This window comes from Dendrobates tinctorius, unplaced genomic scaffold (genome assembly GCF_039654945.1).
Source record: "Dendrobates tinctorius isolate UK_male_01 unplaced genomic scaffold, ASM3965494v1 ptg000226l, whole genome shotgun sequence".
In the NCBI taxonomy this organism is placed as follows: Eukaryota; Metazoa; Chordata; class Amphibia; order Anura; family Dendrobatidae; genus Dendrobates; species Dendrobates tinctorius.
The window spans coordinates 5,838,222-5,858,767 of record NW_027361893.1 but is presented as its reverse complement, the minus strand read 5'-3'; the positions used below and the strand labels follow the sequence as shown (position 1 = coordinate 5,858,767).

At 45.2% G+C, this 20,546-nt stretch overlaps 2 protein-coding genes across 3 annotated transcripts in view; one reads left to right on the top strand and one right to left on the bottom strand.

The window, feature by feature from the left end:
- The window catches only part of LOC141059247 (uncharacterized), a 317,930-nt gene extending 305,951 nt beyond the window's left edge, over positions 1-11,979 (bottom strand). For both annotated transcript variants that reach the window (XM_073555554.1, XM_073555555.1), the window contains exon 1: positions 11,765-11,979. In XM_073555554.1, the coding sequence (XP_073411655.1) occupies positions 11,765-11,956 (192 nt within the window). In that variant the 5' untranslated portion in view covers positions 11,957-11,979. The remainder of the gene's footprint in view (positions 1-11,764) is intronic.
- The window catches only part of LOC141059269 (uncharacterized), a 1,095,346-nt gene that overhangs the window by 363,552 nt on the left and 711,248 nt on the right, over positions 1-20,546 (top strand). The gene's annotated exons all lie outside the window — the stretch shown is intronic.

Genomic DNA, 20,546 nt, shown 5'->3' with positions numbered 1-20,546 from the left:
TTGGATTTCGTGAAATCCCGCGAGATTCAAGATGGCGTCGCCGCAAGAACATGTCGCTGGCGTGGACGACTCGGGATCCAAAAAGATGGCGTCGGCGAAATCTCGCGAGATGACGCCATTTTGGATCCCGATGTCGTCCACGCCGGCGACATGTTCTTGCGGCGACGCCATTTTGGATCGGCGAAATCCCGCGATAGTCAAGATGGCGTCGCCGCAAGAACATGTCGCCGGCGAGGACGACGTCGGGATCCAAAATGGCGTCGGCGAAAACTCGCGAGATTTCGCCGACGCCATTTTGGATCCCGACGTCGTCCACGCCGGCGACATGTTCTTCCGGCGACGCTATCTTGACTATCGCGGGATTTCACGATACTCAAGATGGCGTCGCCGCAAGAACATGTCGCCGGCGTGGACAACGTCTGGATCCAGGATGGCGCCGGCGGAAGAAGATGTCGGGGATCGTGGAGCAGCGGCGATGACGGCGTGAGTATGAGAGACGGAGTGAGAGAAGGGGTCGTATGTGGAGTGAAAGAGTGAGTGGAGATGGTGAAAGGTGAGAGGAGTGTGTGTTGAGGAGTGTGTGTGTTGAGGGTTAACATGGCAAGAGGTGTGATGCTATCGCATACTCCCGATGCGATAGCATCGGGCCATAATCTAGTTGCTTCATAGACCCCAGAAGCACAAACAGAAAATAAACAGCCTTTAGATCAGGCAAAAGAAAGTATAAATGTCCCTAGCAGGGCTCTGCTCTGCCAAGTCTGTGGGCATACAGGATGGAATTATGTCCAGTACTTCAGGCTCGGTCTGGAGCCAAACACACAGGAGGCCTTCTCCCTCCCAACAGACTGTGCAAAACAACAGCCTCCATTATATAGGCTGTAACCACACCCAGATGCGAAGTACATGGGTAGCCAGACCCGCCCGTCTCTCATAGTTACCCGCAGCCCAGACCCAGGTGCAACAAACGAACCTCTTAGTGCTTTCATGCACTAGAGAAACACTCCAGTATATATATATATATATATATATATATATATATATATATATATATATATATACATACACACACACACACACACACACATTATATTTATATTTGGTGAAGTCATATCTCCGGACTCTGCAGACCACATGCTGCTGTTGTACTTGGCAGGCCTGGACCAGATGGTATGGAGATGAATGAGGGACACCAAAAGTTCAAAAATAAACTTTTCTTTACTTAACAAGAACTTGATGAGAAGTTTATACATCAGATAGGAGGCACTATACTTTATGAATGCTTCTTCTGCATTATGCAGTCAGGAACTTTCCGCTTACATGTGGAGGTACATAACTTTTGTTATAAGCCAAATATTCCAGTAAACCTGAGCCAAGGACCTCGCCCTACTCTTTGTCTCCACTATTCTTTTTGCTGGCAATCCAGATTCTCACTGCCATTATATCTTTGCTTTCCTTCAGAATGTACTATCTGATGTCTCCCTCCTGGCACACAACACCATATCAATTCAGGACTGAAACCAGCTAAACCAAAGGTCTGTATTTCTCACTTATTTATCCCCATCTGACTCATCACAAGGAATTTGTTCTGTGTGCCCACGTAGCTCAAAATGAAAGCTCCCACACAGTATGATGGCCACCACAGACCGCACACAGTGTGACGGCCCCTACTGCACCTCACACAGTATTATGGCCACCACAAGCTTCTACAGAAAATAAGGAACCCCAGTCAGTATGGAGGCATTTACAGTCCACCACAACCCCTTACTCAGTATAATGTCCCCTACCAGCCACAAATTCATATAAAACAAAACCATACGGAACCAAATGTAAATCCCAGTAGAGTCGCCCACTATATAGTGTCGTCTCAATGGGAAATAGACACTCCCGCATAACATATTAAACAGGAAAAAACAGGGAGTACAAGTCCAATCACATAAAAATAATGAGCAAAGTTTATTAAACATATAATACTGACAATTACATAAATGACAGAATATACATAAAGGATCAGATACAGTCATATGTAAAAGTTTGGGCACCCCTATTAATGTTAACCTTTTTTCTTTATAACAATTTTGGTTTTTGCAACAGCTATTTCAGTTTCATATATCTAATAACTGATGGACTCAGTTATATTTCTGGATTCAAATGAGGTTTATTGTACTAACAGAAAATGTGCAATCTGCATTTAAACAAAATTTGACCGGTGCAAAAGTATGGACACCCTTATCATTTTCTTGATTTGAACACTCCTAACTACTTTTTACTGACTTCCTGAAGCACTAAATTGGTTTTGTAACCTCATTGAGCTTTGAACTTCATAGCCAGGTGTATCAAATCATGAGAAAAGGTATTTAAGGTGGCCACTTGCAAGTAGTTCTCCTATTTGATTCTCCCATGAAGAGTGGCATCATGGGCTCCTCAAAACAACTCTCAAATGATCTGAAAACAAAGATTATTCAACATAGCTTTTCAGGGGAAGGATACAAAAAGTTGTCTCAGAGATTTAACCTGTCAGTTTCCACTGTGAGGAACATAGTAAGGAACTGGAAGAACACAGGTACAGTTCTTGTTAAGCCCAGAAGTGGCAGGCCAAGAAAAATATCAGAAAGGCAGAGAAGAAGAATGGTGAGAACAGTCAAGGACAATCCACAGACCACCTCCAAAGACCGGCAGCATCATCTTGCTGCAGATGGTGTCACTGTGCATCGGTCAACAATACAGCGCATGCATAACGCCTTTTTGTTTGACCAAACAACTCAATCTTTGTTTCATCAGTCCACAGGACATTCTTCCAATATGTAACTGGCTTGTCCCAATGTGCTTTTGCATACGTCAGGCGACTCTGTGGCGTGCTTGCAGAAACGGCTTCTTTCGCATCACTCTCCCATACAGCTTCTCCTTGTGCAAAGTGCGCTGTATTGTTGACCGATGCACAGTGACACCATCTGCAGCAAGATGATGCTGCAGGTCTTTGGAGGTGGTCTGTGGATTGTCCTTGACTGTTCTCACCATTCTTCTTCTCTGCCTTTCTGATATTTTTCTTGGCCTGCCACTTCTGGGCTTAACAAGAACTGTACCTGTGTTCTTCCATTTCCTTACTATGTTCCTCACAGTGGAAACTGACAGGTTAAATCTCTGAGACAACTTTTTGTATCCTTCCCCTGAAAAGCTATGTTGAATAATCTTTGTTTTCAGATCATTTGAGAGTTGTTTTGAGGAGCCCATGATGCCACTCTTCATGGGAGAATCAAATAGGAGAACTACTTGCAAGTGGCCACCTTAAATACCTTTTCTCATGATTTGATACACCTGGCTATGAAGTTCAAAGCTCAATGAGGTTACAAAACCAATTTAGTGCTTCAGGAAGTCAGTAAAAAGTAGTTAGGAGTGTTCAAATCAAGAAAATGATAAGGGTGCCCATACTTTTGCACCGGTCAAATTTTGTTTAAATGCAGATTGCACATTTTCTGTTAGTACAATAAACCCCATTTGAATCCAGAAATATAACTGAGTCCATCAGTTATTAGATATATGAAACTGAAATAGCTGTTGCAAAAACCAAAATTGTTATAAAGAAAAAAGGTTAACATTAATAGGGGTGCCCAAACTTTTACATATGACTGTAAGTATCTGCTGCTTGTTAGTCCTAAGAAATTAACAAAATAAAGTGCTTAGTGCCTGTAACAAATATGGGCCATATTTGAGGGATATAAAGGTAAAAGAGATCCTAACAGGTGCGCATCCTGAAAAAATCACTATCCCAAGCCATAGTGCTTACCCATACTAAACTTAGCCAAGGACCACAAGCAGCGCCGCCACCGACGCGCGTTTCGCCTCTTTTTCAAGGTGCCGTACTGTGTTGTGTGAGGGGCCGAGTTATATATCCTGTTACCAGGTGCTCCAATCAAGCGGCGCGTGTGTCCGGTGTCCTGCCCCGGAAGCTGCATCACCACCGGCGACAGCGCGGCGCCGCGTCTCAGACGACGTCGCTATGACGTCACTGACCCGCAGACGCCACTGATGCGCCTCAGCAATGCTCCATGGGCACACACCGCAGACATGCGCACTGGAGCCAACTCTCTAGGTGATACATCCAAGAAAGGGAAATGGGTTCTAGATATAACAGATTACACAAAGTGGATATATATATAAATGAATCCAAAAGATTAATGAGCACTAGCTCATAACAACTATATCATTAATAATAGTGAAAAATAAAAATATATATAAAATATATAATCCCATTACAATGGACATTAATGTGATTATACCATCAACTATGTATTCCTTTTATATATAAAGGAGAGATGGTACATGTGAAATACTTCAAAAAAGGTGCACATATAAATGTGATTATACTATCAGCTATGTATTCCTTTTATATACACAGGAAAAATGGTGCATATGAAATGCTTCAAAAAGAGTGCACACATAATACATGTGACATATATAAAATGATACACCAACGTGAATAAAAATATTTATCTTTTTTTCTTTCTTTTTATTATTCATCTTTTTTCTTCTTTTTCTTGTTAACTAAAAATAGTCCCATAAGCCTAACTTGATATGATGTTCTTGAGCCAGGATATAACACCAAGGGTCCCTCCAGATCTTCCCCACTAAACGTCTTAGAAATTACGGTGTTCCATTAGAGATGACTAAAGGGAAACAAACCAATACAGTGAACATACAAACATATATAATAAAAACAAAACCATGTCACAACACAAAAATTACAGATATGAGCTAAAACTCAACTGCTCATTGAGTCCAGCCGGTGTGATGGTATCAAGAACTGTGATCCACCGGCATTCCCTTTGAGCTAACACACGTTTGGTGTCACCCCCCCTTATTCCCGCACGGATCCTGTCAATACCCCAAGCTTGGAGTCCACTCGGATCACATTTATGTTTCAACCGAAAGTGTCTCGGAATAGGTTTGAGAGCATTAATATCCTCCACTTCACGTGCCGCCATTATATCTCTAACATGTTCTCTTATGCGAACGCGTAGTTCGCGTGTAGTTAATCCAACATATATTAGCCCACACGGGCAAACTGCATAATAGACCACATATGTGGTACTACACGTGATGTAACCTCTAATTTTGAATTCACGACGGCCATCCGATGAAGTGAATGATAATGCTCTCCGGAGATTCCTACATGCTAGGCACACTCCACATGGAAAAAATCCATTCCTGGGTGTGCCAGCCTGAAAGAAGTCTATACTTTTGGTGGTATAGTGACTCCTCACTAGCATGTTCTTGAGGGTATTACACCTCCGCGCAGTCATAAGGGGGTGTTCAGAAAGGCACTCACGTAAAATTGGGTCAGTTCTCAGAACCGCCCAATGTCGGTTCAAGATAGATCTCATCAGGTCCCATTTGTGATTGTATGTTGAAATAAATCTTACTTCTCCATCCATTTTAGGTTTGGATTTTTTCCACCTGTTTCCCAAGAGATCAACCCTAGAAGATCTTTTGGCCCGCAAATAACCTCTCCTAATGCTTTTACCACTGTAGCCTCTTTGGGCAAATCTTTCCCCAAGGTCCACCGCCTGAGCCTCAAATAAGGCATCAGTTGAGCAAATCCTCCTCGCACGTAAAAATTGTCCAACTGGAATAGACCTGATCGTGGAATGCGGATGTGACGAGGATGCATGCAGAAGGGCATTCACAGAAGTCTCCTTTCTATACAGATCGGTGTGAATTAAACCATCATCCTGTACTTTTATCATAACATCAAGAAATGTAATTTGATGGTGGTGAAAAGCATACGCGAGATGGATATTGAAGCTATTCTGGTTCAGAACCCCCACAAAGTCATGTAACTCAGAGACAGGGCCTTGCCAGACAAATAGAACGTCATCAATGTATCTGAACCATCCCGCAATCTGGGGAGCGGCCAGTGCGCCATCCGAGAAAATCTCCCTCTCCCAATAACCCAAGAAAAGATTAGCGTAGGATGGCGCACAAGCCGCCCCCATCGCGGTGCCCTGTCTCTGTAGAAAATATCTGTCCTTAAAAGTAAAGAAGTTGTGGGTAAGAACGAACTCCAATAGCTCCAAGACCAACTCACGCATGTCCGGATCTAAATTACTCGTTTCCAGGAAGAATCTGGAAGCCCTCAATCCATCCACGTGTCGAATACTGGTGTAAAGCGATTCGACATCTGCTGTAACCAAAATCATGTCCGCATCCACAAACAGGCCATCCAATCTCCTGAGGACATCATTAGTGTCCCTGACATAGGAGGGCAGCGTCTCAACCTGCGGATGTAAGTAGTATTCAATGAATTTGCAGGCTGGGTCGCATAGCCCCCCCATGCCAGACACAATGGGACGTCCAGGAGGAAGCACAGGATCCTTATGGACCTTGGGGAGAAGATACTTATCTGATCCTTTATGTATATTCTGTCATTTATGTAATTGTCAGTATTATATGTTTAATAAACTTTGCTCAATATTTTTATGTGATTGGACTTGTACTCCCTGTTTTTTCCTGTTTAATACAGCCACAAATTCAGTATGAGAGTCCCAACAGCTCTTCTCTTAATATTAAGCCCCCACAATTCCTAATATTTAAAAAACACACACTACTCACTCAACCCTGTTTCCAAGGTGCAATGCTCCAGTCTGTGCAGTGTGAGCTCTGAGGCTCCATACTACAGGTGTGATGTAGTGACATCATTGTGCTAGTAGTGCATGGAGTCTCAGAATTACACTGGTGGATCAGGAGATTTCGACTCCCTGATTCACTATTCTATTCACCGTCATGGGAGTCTGGATATATCTGAAGTTGTTATGATGGGAAGGAGAGGGTGACCAATACCAAACTTCACGAGCCCTCTTAATTCATGGGCATCATAGCAACCGAGTGGGCTACCGTTATGGATGATACACTCTGCCTATCCAACTATCGTATGGTAAATATCTCATAGATCCTATTTGTTAATTACCTGTGAGGTTGTCGGTGAGGAGGATGGTACCATATTGTGCATGTATGGGGCAGTACTATGGGAACATTAGAAAGTGGGGAAGGCAGTGTTGTGGGAACATTGTACTGTGTGTAAAGGGGATGGCAGTCCTGTGGAAACATTATTCTGTGTGTATGGCAAGCTGCTATTGTGGGAACATTATACTATGTAGGGGGAGGGCAGTACTGTGAGAACATTATACTGTGTGGAGAGAATGGAGGTATTGTGAGAAGATTATACTCTGTGGTGGGATGGTGGTACTGCGAGATTATATTGTGTATGGAGGGATCTTCAGTACTGTGAGATTATACTATGTGTAGGGGTAAGGCGATACTGTGGAAATATATTTTGTGTGAGAGATGCCAGTACTGTAGAAACTTTATACTGTGTTATGGGCATCATATATACTGCATAAGGGGAATAATGGGGCATTACACTGTGGGGGCATCATATATACTGCATAAGGGGCATAATGGGAGCATTACACTGTGTGGAGGCATCATATATACTGCATAAGGGACATAATGGGGGCATTACACTGTGTGGGGGCATCATATATACTGCATAAGGGACATAATGGGGGCATTACACTGTGTGGGGGCATCATATATACTGCATAAGGGGCATTACACTGTGTGGGGGCATCATATATACTGCATAAGGGGCATAATGGGGGCATTACACTGTGTGGGGGCATCATATATACTGCATAAGGGGCATAATGGGGGCATTACACTGTGTGGGGACATCATATATACTGCATAAGGGGAAAAATGGGGGCATTACACTGTGGGGGCATCATATATACTGCATAAGGGGCATAATGGAGGCATTACACGGTGTGGGGGCATCATATATACTGCATAATGGACATAATGGGGGCATTACACTGTGTGGGGGCATCATATATACTGCATAAGGGGCATAATGGGGGCATTACACTGTGTGGGGGCATCATATATACTGCATAAGGGGCATAATGGGGGCATTACACTGTGTGGGGGCATCATATATACTGCATAAGGGGCATAATGGAGGAATTACACTGTGTGGGGGGCATCATATATAGTGCATAAGGGGCATAATGGAGGCATTACACTGTGTGGGGGGCATCATATATACTGCATAAGGGGCATAATGGGGGCATTACACTGTGTGGGGGCATCATATATACTGCATAAGGGGCATAATGGGGGCATTACACTGCGTGGGGGCATCATATATACTGCATAAGGGGCATAATGGAGGAATTACACTGTGTGGGGGGCATCATATATAGTGCATAAGGGGCATAATGGAGGCATTACACTGTGTGGGGGGCATCATATATACTGCATAAGGGGCATAATGGGGGCATTACACTGTGTGGGGGCATCATATATACTGTATAAGGGGCATAATGGGGGCATTACACTGTGTGGGGGGCATCATATATACTGCATAAGGGGCATAATGGGGGCATTACACTGTGTGGGGGCATCATATATACTGCATAAGGGGCATAATGGGGGCATTACACTGTGTGGGGGCATCATATATACTGCATAAGGGGCATAATGGGGGCATTACACTGTGTGGGGGCATCATATATACTGTATAAGGGGCATAATGGGGGCATTACACTGTGTGGGGGGCATCATACATACTGTATATGGGGCATAATGGAGGCATTACACTGTGTGGGGGGCATCATATATACTGCATAAGGGGCATAACGGGGGCATTACACTGTGTGGGGGCATCATATATACTGCATAAGGGGCATAATGGGGGCATTACACTGTGTGGGGGCATCATATATACTGCATAAGGGGCATAATGGGGGCATTACACTGTGTGGGGACATCATATATACTGCATAAGGGGAATAATGGGGGCATTACACTGTGGGGGCATCATATATACTGCATAAGGGGCATAATGGAGGCATTACACTGTGTGGGGGCATCATATATACTGCATAAGGGACATAATGGGGGCATTACACTGTGTGGGGGCATCATATATACTGCATAAGGGGCATAATGGGGGCATTACACTGTGTGGGGGCATCATATATACTGCATAAGGGGCATAATGGAGGAATTACACTGTGTGGGGGGCATCATATATACTGAATAAGGGGCATAATGGGGGCATTACACTGTGTGGGGACATCATATATACTGCATAAGGGGAATAATGGGGGCATTACACTGTGGGGGCATCATATATACTGCATAAGGGGCATAATGGAGGCATTACACTGTGTGGGGGCATCATATATACTGCATAAGGGGCATAATGGGGGCATTATACTGTGTGGGGGCATCATATATACTGCATAAGGGGCATAATGGGGGCATTACACTGTGTGGGGGCATCATATATACTGCATAAGGGGCATAATGGAGGAATTACACTGTGTGGGGGGCATCATATATAGTGCATAAGGGGCATAATGGAGGCATTACACTGTGTGGGGGGCATCATATATACTGCATAAGGGGCATAATGGGGGCATTACACTGTGTGGGGGCATCATATATACTGCATAAGGGGCATAATGGGGGCATCATATATACTGCATAAGGGGCATAATGGAGGAATTACACTGTGTGGGGGGCATCATATAGTGCATTAGGGGCATAATGGAGGCATTACACTGTGTGGGGGGCATCATATATACTGCATAAGGGGCATAATGGGGGCATTACACTGTGTGGGGGCATCATATATACTGTATAAGGGGCATAATGGGGGCATTACACTGTGTGGGGGGCATCATATATACTGCATAAGGGGCATAATGGGGGCATTACACTGTGTGGGGACATCATATATACTGCACAAGGGGCATAATGGGGGCATTACACTGTGTGGGGGCATCATATATACTGCATAAGGGGCATAATGGGGGCATTACACTGTGTGGGGGCATCATATATACTGTATAAGAGGCATAATGGGGGCATTACACTGTGTGGGGGGCATCATATATACTGTATAAGGGGCATAATGGAGGCATTACACTGTGGGGGGCATCATATATACTGCATAAGGGGCATAATGGGGGCATTACACTGTGTGGGGGCATCATATATACTGTATAAGGGGCATAATGGGGGCATTACACTGTGGGGGGCATCATATATACTGCATAAGGGACATAATGGGGGCATTACAATGTGTGGGGGCATCATATATACTGCATAAGGGGCATAATGGAGGCATTACACTGTGTGGGGGGCATCATATATACTGCATAAGGGGCATAATGGAGGCATTACACTGTGTGGGGGGCATCATATATACTGCATAAGGGGCATAATGGAGGCATTACACTGTGTGGGGGGCATCATATATACTGCATAAGGGGCATAATGGAGGAATTACACTGTGTGGGGGGCATCATATATACTGCATAAGGGGCATAATGGGGGCATTACACTGTGTGGGGGCATCATATATACTGCATAAGGGGCATAATGGGGGCATTACACTGTGTGGGGGGCATCATATATACTGCATAATGGGCATAATGGGGGCATTACACTGTGTGGGGGCATCATATATACTGCATAAGGGACATAATGGGGGCATTACACTGTGTGGGGGCATCATATATACTGCATAAGGAGCATAATGGGGGCATTACACTGTGTGGGGGCATCATATATACTGCATAATGGACATAATGGGGGCATTACACTGTGTGCGGGCATCATGTATACTGCATAAGGGGCATAATGGGGGCATTACACTGTGTGGGGGCATCATATATATTGCATAAGGGGCATAATGGGGGCATTACACTGTGTGGGGGCATCATATATACTGCATAAGTAGCATAATGAGGGCATTAAACTGTGTGGGGTGCATCATATATACTGCATAAGGAGCATAATGGGGGCATTAAACTGTGTGGGGTGCATCATATATACTGCACAAGGGGCATAATGGGGGCATTACACTGTGTGGGGCCAAGAAAGGGGCCCTTTAATATGAGAACAATCCGTTTCCTCCCTTCCATAGTTGGGTCGTGTGTATCTATTACAGGAAAGAGAATGATTCTTATGATTCTTATAAAGTGGCAACAAAAACCCAAAAGAGTCTCCGTGCTGAAGGGGTTAATGTCCACACCCCCCCCCAGTGCTCAGTAATGGGGAATCTCCAGCACCGACCTCCACCCGCAGAGCCACACTCCACATAGAGAATAATGGAGCCTCCAGCACCGACCTCCACATAGAGAATAATGGAGCCTCCAGCACCGACCTCCACCCGCAGAGCCGCACTCCACATAGAGAATAATGGAGCCTCCAGCACCGACCTCCACCCGCAGAGCCGCACTCCACATAGAGAATGGAGCCTCCAGCACCGACCTCCACCCGCACTCCACATAGAGAATAATGGGGCCTCCAGCACAGACCTCCACCCACACTCCACATAGAGAATAATGGAGCCTCCAGCACCGACCTCCACCCGCAGAGCCGCACTCCACATAGAGAATAATGGCGCCTCCAGCACTGACCTCCACCCGCAGAGCCGCACTCCACATAGAGAATAATGGAGCCTCCGGCACTGACCTCCACCCGCAGAGCCGCACTCCACATAGAGAATAATGGAGCCTCCGGCACCGACCTCCACCCGCAGAGCAGCACTCCACATAGAGAATAATGGCGCCTCCAGCACTGACCTCCACCCGCAGAGCCGCACTCCACATAGATAATAATGGAGCCTCCAGCACTGACCTCCACCCGCAGAACCGCACTCCACATAGAGAATAATGGGGCCTCCAGCACAGACCTCCACCCGCAGAGCCGCACTCCACATAGAGAATAATGGAGCCTCCAGCACCGACCTCCACCCGCAGAGCCGCACTCCACATAGAGAATAATGGAGCCTCCAGCACCGACCTCCACCCGCAGAGCCAGACTCCACATAGAGAATAATGGAGCCTCCAGCACCGACCTCCACCCGCAGAGCCGCACTCCACATAGAGAATAATGGGGCCTCCAGCACCGACCTCCACCCGCAGAGTCGCACTCCACATAGAGAATAATGGAGCCTCCAGCACCGACCTCCACCCGCAGAGCCGCACTCCACATAGAGAATAATGGGGCCTCCAGCACCGACCTCCACCCGCAGAGCCGCACTCCACATAGAGAATAATGGAGCCTCCAGCACCGACCTCCACCCGCAGAGCCGCACTCCACATAGAGAATAATGGAGCCTCCAGCACCGACCTCCACCCGCAGAGCCACTCCACATAGAGAATAATGGAGCCTCCAGCACCGACCTCCACCCGCAGAGCCGCACTCCACATAGAGAATAATGGAGCCTCCAGCACCGACCTCCACCCGCAGAGCCGCACTCCACATAGAGAATAATGGGGCCTCCAGCACCGACCTCCACCCGCAGAGCCGCACTCCACATAGAGAATAATGGAGCCTCCAGCACCGACCTCCACCCGCAGAGCCGCACTCCACATAGAGAATAATGGAGCCTCCGGCACCGACCTCCACCCGCAGAGCCGCACTCCACATAGAGAATAATGGAGCCTCCAGCACCGACCTCCACCCGCAGAGCCGCACTCCACATAGAGAATAATGGGGCCTCCAGCACCGACCTCCACCCGCAGAGCCGCACTCCACATAGAGAATAATGGAGCCTCCAGCACCGACCTCCACCCGCAGAGCCGCACTCCACATACAGAATAATGGAGCCTCCGGCACCGACCTCCACCCGCAGAGCCGCACTCCACATAGAGAATAATGGAGCCTCCAGCACCGACCTCCACCCGCAGAGCCGCACTCCACATAGAGAATAATGGAGCCTCCAGCACTGACCTCCACCCACAGAGCCGCACTCCACATAGAGAATAATGGAGCCTCCAGCACCGACCTCCACCCGCAGAGCCGCACTCCACATATATGGCTGCTCTGTGCGCACAGGACCTGTGATGAGGTCACAGGAGGGGAGGAGTCAGGGGTCACATGATCTCCGGAGTGCAGACATGGAGCCTTCTCCTCAGTCAGTGACCTTCCCGCCATTATTCCCCCTCACTACTGGCACAATTCCCCCGCGCCACCTTTTCTACACAGTGTTATGTGTGGAATGTAACGTGTGATTTCTCTGGAGACAAATAGACCCCACACATGAGGGAATTATCACCAGTTACCGGACGGCTACTATATGGCGGCATATGATTGTGCTATCGACTCCATACCAGGAGCCAAAATGCAGAAATCTCCTTTATTTAACCCCTTCCAGAGTCCGGCTGAGGCTCATATCCGGCGTCCACCTCTCCAGTCACCGTGCGTCCGTGATTGGATCCTAGAGAGAGTAATAAAATCACGGTGCACAATCCCTGTCCTTCACCCCTTATACCTGACCTGTATAACCAATTATCTGGAGATAAATGATTTTACAAACTCAGTGTGAGAGAGGCATATAACCTTATATGTATACACCATGGTGACGAATGGAAGACGCATTCACTACACCTGAGGGTCATATTGAACATTTGGTGATGCCATTCCTATAACCAATGCTCCGGCAGTCTTTGAAAATTTCATTAATTATATTTTTCTCACTGGTGGGTAGATTTGCGGTAGATTACCTGGATGATATATTGAGTTACTCACGTACTCTGCAGGAGCATCATGAGCATGTCAGACAAGTGGGGTGGGAATAACATTACATAGCAATCCCTCTTTAACATTTCAAAGAGCTCGATCATTGAACAATGTACAAAAGCACCTCCAGGGCTGTCAGGTCCGAAGTCAGGATGCCTAATGACTTCAGCATCTTATTAATATCTGCAAACAAATTTTTTCAATTCAGGACAGAACCAAAATATGTGTGCCAAATTTCCTTCATGGGTTTTACGTCTCCAACATAGATTAGATTCTGACAACCCTAGGTGGGGCAAGTATTCCACACAAGACCACCACAACACAGACGGCGACAACCCTGGCACACGGTGCAAACACGTTTCCTGCAGCGGTGCTCCAGGTGCGCCGAATGTCTGTGGAGAAAATCCAATCTACACGAAGATTTCATCCATTATAAGTTTATGCTTCGAACATACAACACTGCCCTTCACCTCTCCAAACAAACCTATTTCAAAACCCTCATCATCTCACTGTCCAATAACCCGAAACGTCTCTTTGACACTTTTCATTCTCTACTCAATCCAAGAGTACAGGCCCCAACCACAGATCTTCAAGCTGACGATCTGGCCAATTACTTCAAAGAAAAAATAGACCAGATTCGACAGGAAATTATCTCCCAATCACCTTATAAAATGCACTGTCCTCCCCTCCCCCACTGCATCTAGCTCACTCTCTGATTTTGAACCAGTGACAGAAGAAGAAGTAAGCAGGCTCCTTGCATCTTCTCGCCCAACCACTTGCACCAGTGACCCATTTCCGTCACATCTCCTCCAGTCCCTTTCCCCTGCTGTCACCCCTCACCTAACTAACATATTTAACCTCTCTCTCTCTTCTGGTATCTTTCCCTCCTCATTTAAGCATGCCATCATACATCCACTACTTAAAAAACCATCCCTCGACCAAAACTGTGCCGCTAACTATAGACCTGTCTCTAATCTTCCCTTCATCTCTAAACTTTTGGAACGCCTGGTCCACTCCCGTCTTATCCGCTATCTCTTTGAGAACTCTCTTCTCGACCCTCTCCAATCCGGTTTCCGCTCTTTACACTCCACTGAAACTGCCCTCACTAAAGTCTCTAATGATCTACTAACAGCTAAATCAAATGGTCATTACTCCATGCTAAATCTCTTGGATCTCTCTGCAGCATTCGACACTGTGGATCATCAGCTCCTCCTCACTATGCTCCGTTCCATTGGCCTCAAGGACACCGTTCTCTCCTGGTTCTCCTCCTATCTCTCTGACCGCTCCTTTACTGTATCTTTTGCTGGCTCCTCCTCCTCTCACCTGTTACTGTTGGGGTTCCTCAAGGATCGGTTCTAGGCCCCCTCCTCTTCTCCTTGTACACTGGCCCTATTGGTCAAACAATCAGTAGATTTGGTTTCCAGTACCATCTCTATGCTGATGTCACCCAATTATACGCTTCTTCTCCGGACATCACGCCAGCCTTTCTAGAAAACACCGGCGATTGTCTAAACGCTGTGTCTAACATCATGTCCTCACTAGATCTGAAACTGAACCTGTCAAAGACTGAACTCCTTGTGTTTCCTCCCACTACTAATGTACCTATGCCCGACATTGCCATTTCCATGTGTGGTTCCACTATTACTCCCCAGCGACATGCCCGTTGTCTTGGGGTCATACTTGACTCCGAGCTTTCCTTCGCCCCCCACATTCGATCACTGGCTCGCTCTTGTCACCTGCACCTCAAAAACATCTCTAGAATTCGACCTTTTCTTACTTTTGACTCTGCAAAAACTCTTACTGTTTCTCTTATTCATTCTCATCTGGACTATTGTAACTCTCTTCTAATTGGTCTCCCTCTTACCAAACTCTCCCCTGTCTTGAATGCTGCAGCCAGGATCATATTCCTCACCAATCGTTACACTGATGCCTCTACCTTGTGCCAGTCATTATACTGGCTACCCATCCACTCCAGAATTCAGTATAAACTCATTACCCTCACCCACAAAGCCCTCCATGGCTCGGCACCACCCTACATCTCCTCTCTTGTTTCAGTCTACCACCCTACCCGCGCCCTCCGTTCTGCTGATGACCAGAGGTTAGCATCCTCAATAATCAGAACCTCCCACTCCCGTCTCCAAGACTTTACATGTGCTGCGACAATTCTTTGGAATGCACTTCCCAGGTCAATACGATTAGTCCCCAATACCCAAAATTTTAAGCGTGCCCTGAAAACGCATTTATTCAGACTGGCCTATCGCCTCAACACATTAACCTAACCTATCCCTGTGTGGCACAGCCAAAAGTTTTACCATAACCAGGTGCCCCGCATCATGTTCCCACATGCTTTATCCATCCATTAGCCCTCTGTGTCTGTACTGATACACACTTAACATTATGGCTGGTCCATACAATCAGGGCAACTGTTACCACCCACCTTTCGTGTCTCCCTTTTTTCCTCATAGATTGTAAGCTTGCGAGCAGGGCCCTCATTCCTTTTGGTATTTGTTGTAATCTATGTGATTATTGTTATGCTGTAATGTCTATTGTCTGTACAAGTCCCCTCTGAAATGTAAAGTGCTACGGAATATGTCAGCGCTATAGAAATAAAATGTATTATTATTATTTTGGAGTCCTGTACCATCGAGAATTTTTTTTTAGGTGTTTTCCTGCAATAGTGTACATCTGGAAAATCCATGTGAATTATTAAGAATGTTCTGGGTATCTTTACTAGATAACTTTGTGTTGAGTTCCTTTTCCCAGGAGATCAAGAATAGAGGTTTAAATTGAGTAGTTGTGGAGGAAATGCTATTATATAATTTTGAAATAATTTTGGTGATAGGAAACTGAAGTCTTGTTAGGAAATCTAGCCATGTCCAGTCTTTTGCGATTTCAGCTTTTAGATGGAATTGGTCTAAAATATACTTTACATATCGGTATTGCAATACATTTGTGGGGTGTTTCTTGATCTATTTTGGCCAAAGGATAATACACAGCAATTTGTTAGCTCTTAGGTGGGAGATAGGAAGGTTTGTTAGAGACGATCATAGATCAAATATGTCTATGTAGTTAGGATTTAGTAGATAAGGAATAGAGCTTATGAGAGAAAGGAGGCAATCCTGTCTGGTGCCATTGTGTATTTCTAGAGTACGTGAGTAGGTTCCATTCACCCTGACCCTGGCTGTAGGATGGCAGTAGAGAGTCATTATAGCATCTACTAGGATGGGATAAAAATCAAATTTCAATAAAGTACTTGCCATAAAACACCAACTTTTTCTATCAAATGCTTTTTCAGCATCAGTCGATAGAAGTGTGAGCTTAGTACTACTTTTTAGGGTATATGATATAGATTGTAAAATTCTTGTACAATTATCTTTGCCTTCTCTCCATTTCAAGAAGCCAGATTGGTCAGGATGAATCAAATTCAGTAGAACCAAGCCTATCCTTCTAGCAAGGAGTTTTGCCCACAATTTCATATTGTTTGGTGTCTTTACCCTCTTTTGGAATTACTGTAATAAAGGCTTCTACTGCCTTTTTCGGTGGTGGTTGGCCAGAAAGGAATGCATTGAATAACTCCACCAAGTGGGGAGTTAGAGTTTTGGAGAATTTTTTTTATAATATTTGGTTGGAAGACCATCAGTGCTTGGTGTTTTCCCATTTATTATTGTCTTCAATGTATCTAGAATTTCTTGAATAGTGACGTTCGATGTTAGTTTAGTACAGTGGTCACCAACATTTCTGACCTTGAGAGCCACATTCAGCTTAGCAAGAGGATCGTGAGCCACATTCAGCACTGAGAGAGTGTTGCGAGCCTCATCCATCTCCCACCCCCTTCAAAGTAGTGTCAACCAAAGCCCCATTTCAGTTAAAATGATAACTCAGCTTTTCCACAGAAATCACTCCAAAGCAGTACACCGAGATCCAGGGGTTCCCACAACACCCCCATTCAGTATTCACCCATCAAGGACTCCCAACACACTGTCACATCCAGCTTTGAGCACCTCCTCTAATAGGTAGTACCATCCTCCAGCGTACCATACCTAAAACATCTCTAAACCCCTAAGACCAGTAGATGTGCATCCATATCTGCTCTTCTGTACACGGCTACTCACAAAATTCACCATTTTGAGATGTGCTCTTCATACCTGCTTGCTAGACCTGGAGCTAATGCACCAAACTGGCAGACAGTCGCGAGCCACAATTCATGGGACCGTGAGCCAGATCTGGCTCCCGAGCTACAGGTTGGGGACCCCTGGTTTAGTATAATCACTGGAATTGATCTGTGGTAAGGTTAGAGAATCAAGGAAGTTGTTTATTTTCTCTGATGCTTCTACTACCTCTTTCATGAGATTCTGGGTTTCTAGATTATAAAGCTTGAGATAATACTGTATAAAAGCTTCTGCTATCTCTTATGTTTTGATCGCTAATTGCGATTTGCTTATTTGTATTTGTTTAATATTTGTCCACATCTTTTTTTAGGAGTAAGGAGATGAGTATTCTGCCCTTATTACTGTGCATGTAAAATTAAAGTCTTGCTGATTTCAGATTTAAAATGTCCTTAAGTTTGTTTCTCAGGTCTGAGAGTTGAGATTGAACATTCTGAGCCTTTGATCATTTGTGGGTGTGTTCCAGTGCATTAATTTGATGTAAAATGGAGCATATCTCTTTTTCACATTCCTTCGTTACGTGGGCACCCAGGGCAATTGGCTCCCCCTTATTACTGCTTTGTGAGATTCCCAGATAATTGGTGTTAACTTTCCCAAATTTATGTTGTCATGAGTAGGGATGAGCGACTTTGCCATTTTTAGGGTCGAGTTGGGTTTCATGAAACCCGACTTTCTCAAAAGTCGAGTCGAACGAAATCGGCCGACTATCGTGAAAAGTCGAAGGTCCAACTGAAACATGAAACCCAATGCAAGTCAATGGGGAAGCAAAGTCGGCAGGGAGTGGAGGACAGTAAACACATACATGCCGGACCGCTTTTTTAAAGTGCACGAAAACTCTCCCCAGACGCTGCACATGTCATCTCGTTGCCCACAGTACATCCTTGCTCAGTGGCTGAAAAAAGTCACGTGCAAGCATTCTGGGAAATCCGACTTTGGCGCTCGGGTCGGCGACCACATGGCCGACCTCACGCTATGGTCAGGTTTTGTTCGGCGAAACCCGACTTTAGCGAAAGTCGGCGACTTTTGAATTTGACCAACCCGTTTCGCCCAACTCTAGTCATGACAGAAAAGACTTATCTTGTCAGTCATTGCTTCAGCATGTTTGGCATTATCAATTATAGATTCATTTAGTCTCCATGTTGGGGTTGGGAGAGGTAGAGTGTCTATAGTTATCTCAGGGAAAATAGGTGCATAATCTGAAATAGTGATTGAACCTATGTGGGCGGCTTTTATAAGTCTGAGAATTTGATTTTGTATGAATAGATAATCAAGTCTAGGATAAGAATTGTGAACTGGAGGAAAAAATTGTAATCCTTTGTAGAGGCATTTAAGAGTTGCCAAGAGTCAGTCAAGCTATGAGATTGAAGTTTTCTTTGTAAACTTCCCAAGGTTTTCTGAGAGTGAACAGGGTGTCCTGTGGAGATATCAAAATTAGGATTCAGAGAAATATTTAGGTCTCCCCCTAAAATCAGTAGTCCTTCTTTGAAGAATGTCAAAGTTTCTAATGTTTTAGAAATCCACGTGGTCTGTCCCTGATTGGGGGTGTACAAATTGCAAAGTGTGACTAATGTGTTGGCCATATATCCTTTTACAAATATGTACCTACCATCTGGATCAGAGAGGCTATCCTTTATGTCAAACGGAAGTCCCTTTCGTATTGCTATTCTTAGACCTTTGGAGGCAGACGAATTGGCACTATTAAACCACACAGAGTATATTTAATGGGAGAGGTCTGGGATGTGTAATTTTTTGTGATGGGTCTTTTGCAAGAACATTAAGTGTGATTTATTTTTTTTTTACTAGTGTCAAGATTTGACTAGGGTCTAAGAAGTAAGGTTTCTCCTTGCGGAGAGTGACATGCCAGCTGTGGCTTGTCAAGGTAAGGAGACTTATTCGCCGTGCAATGCTCCTCTGGGAAAATAATATGCAAATTGCCTCTTCAGAAAGAAAGAGGACTTTTACTCTACAGCGCCACCTATTGGTAGTAGCGATCCTACAAGTCACAATCAACCCTTTAACGAGTCTTGTAGTATGACTTAGGATACAAGCCAAATCAGAATCTCAATTTGCAGACACGGTGTTTCAAGCTGTTGGCTCTCGTCAGTGCAAAGTATGAGATCTGATTTGGCAAGGTGATTTGGCAAGGTTTCCCAGAGGAGCATTGCACGGCGAATAAGTCTCCTTACCTTGACAAGCCACAGCTGGCATGTCACTCTCCGCAAGGAGAAACCTTACTTCTTAGACCCTAGTCCAGAGCCTCTCACCTTGCCAAATCAGATCTCATACTTTGCACTGACGAGAGCCAACAGCTCGAAACACCGTGTCTGCAAATTGAGATTCTGATTTGGCTTGTATCCTAAGTCATACTACAAGACTCGTTAAAGGGTTGATTGTGACTTGTAGGATCGCTACTACCAATAGGTGGCGCTGTAGAGTAAAAGTCCTCTTTCTTTCTGAAGAGGCAATTTGCATATTATTTTCCCAGAGGAGCATTGCACGGCGAATAAGTCTCCTTACCTTGACAAGCCACAGCTGGCATGTCACTCTCCGCAAGGAGAAACCTTACTTCTTAGACCCTAGTCCAGAGCCTCTCACCTTGCCAAATCAGATCTCATACTTTGCACTGACGAGAGACAACAGCTCGAAACACCGTGTCTGCAAATTGAGATTCTGATTTGGCTTGTATCCTAAGTCATACTACAAGACTCGTTAAAGGGTTGATTGTGACTTGTAGGATCGCTACTACCAATAGGTGGCGCTGTAGAGTAAAAGTCCTCTTTCTTT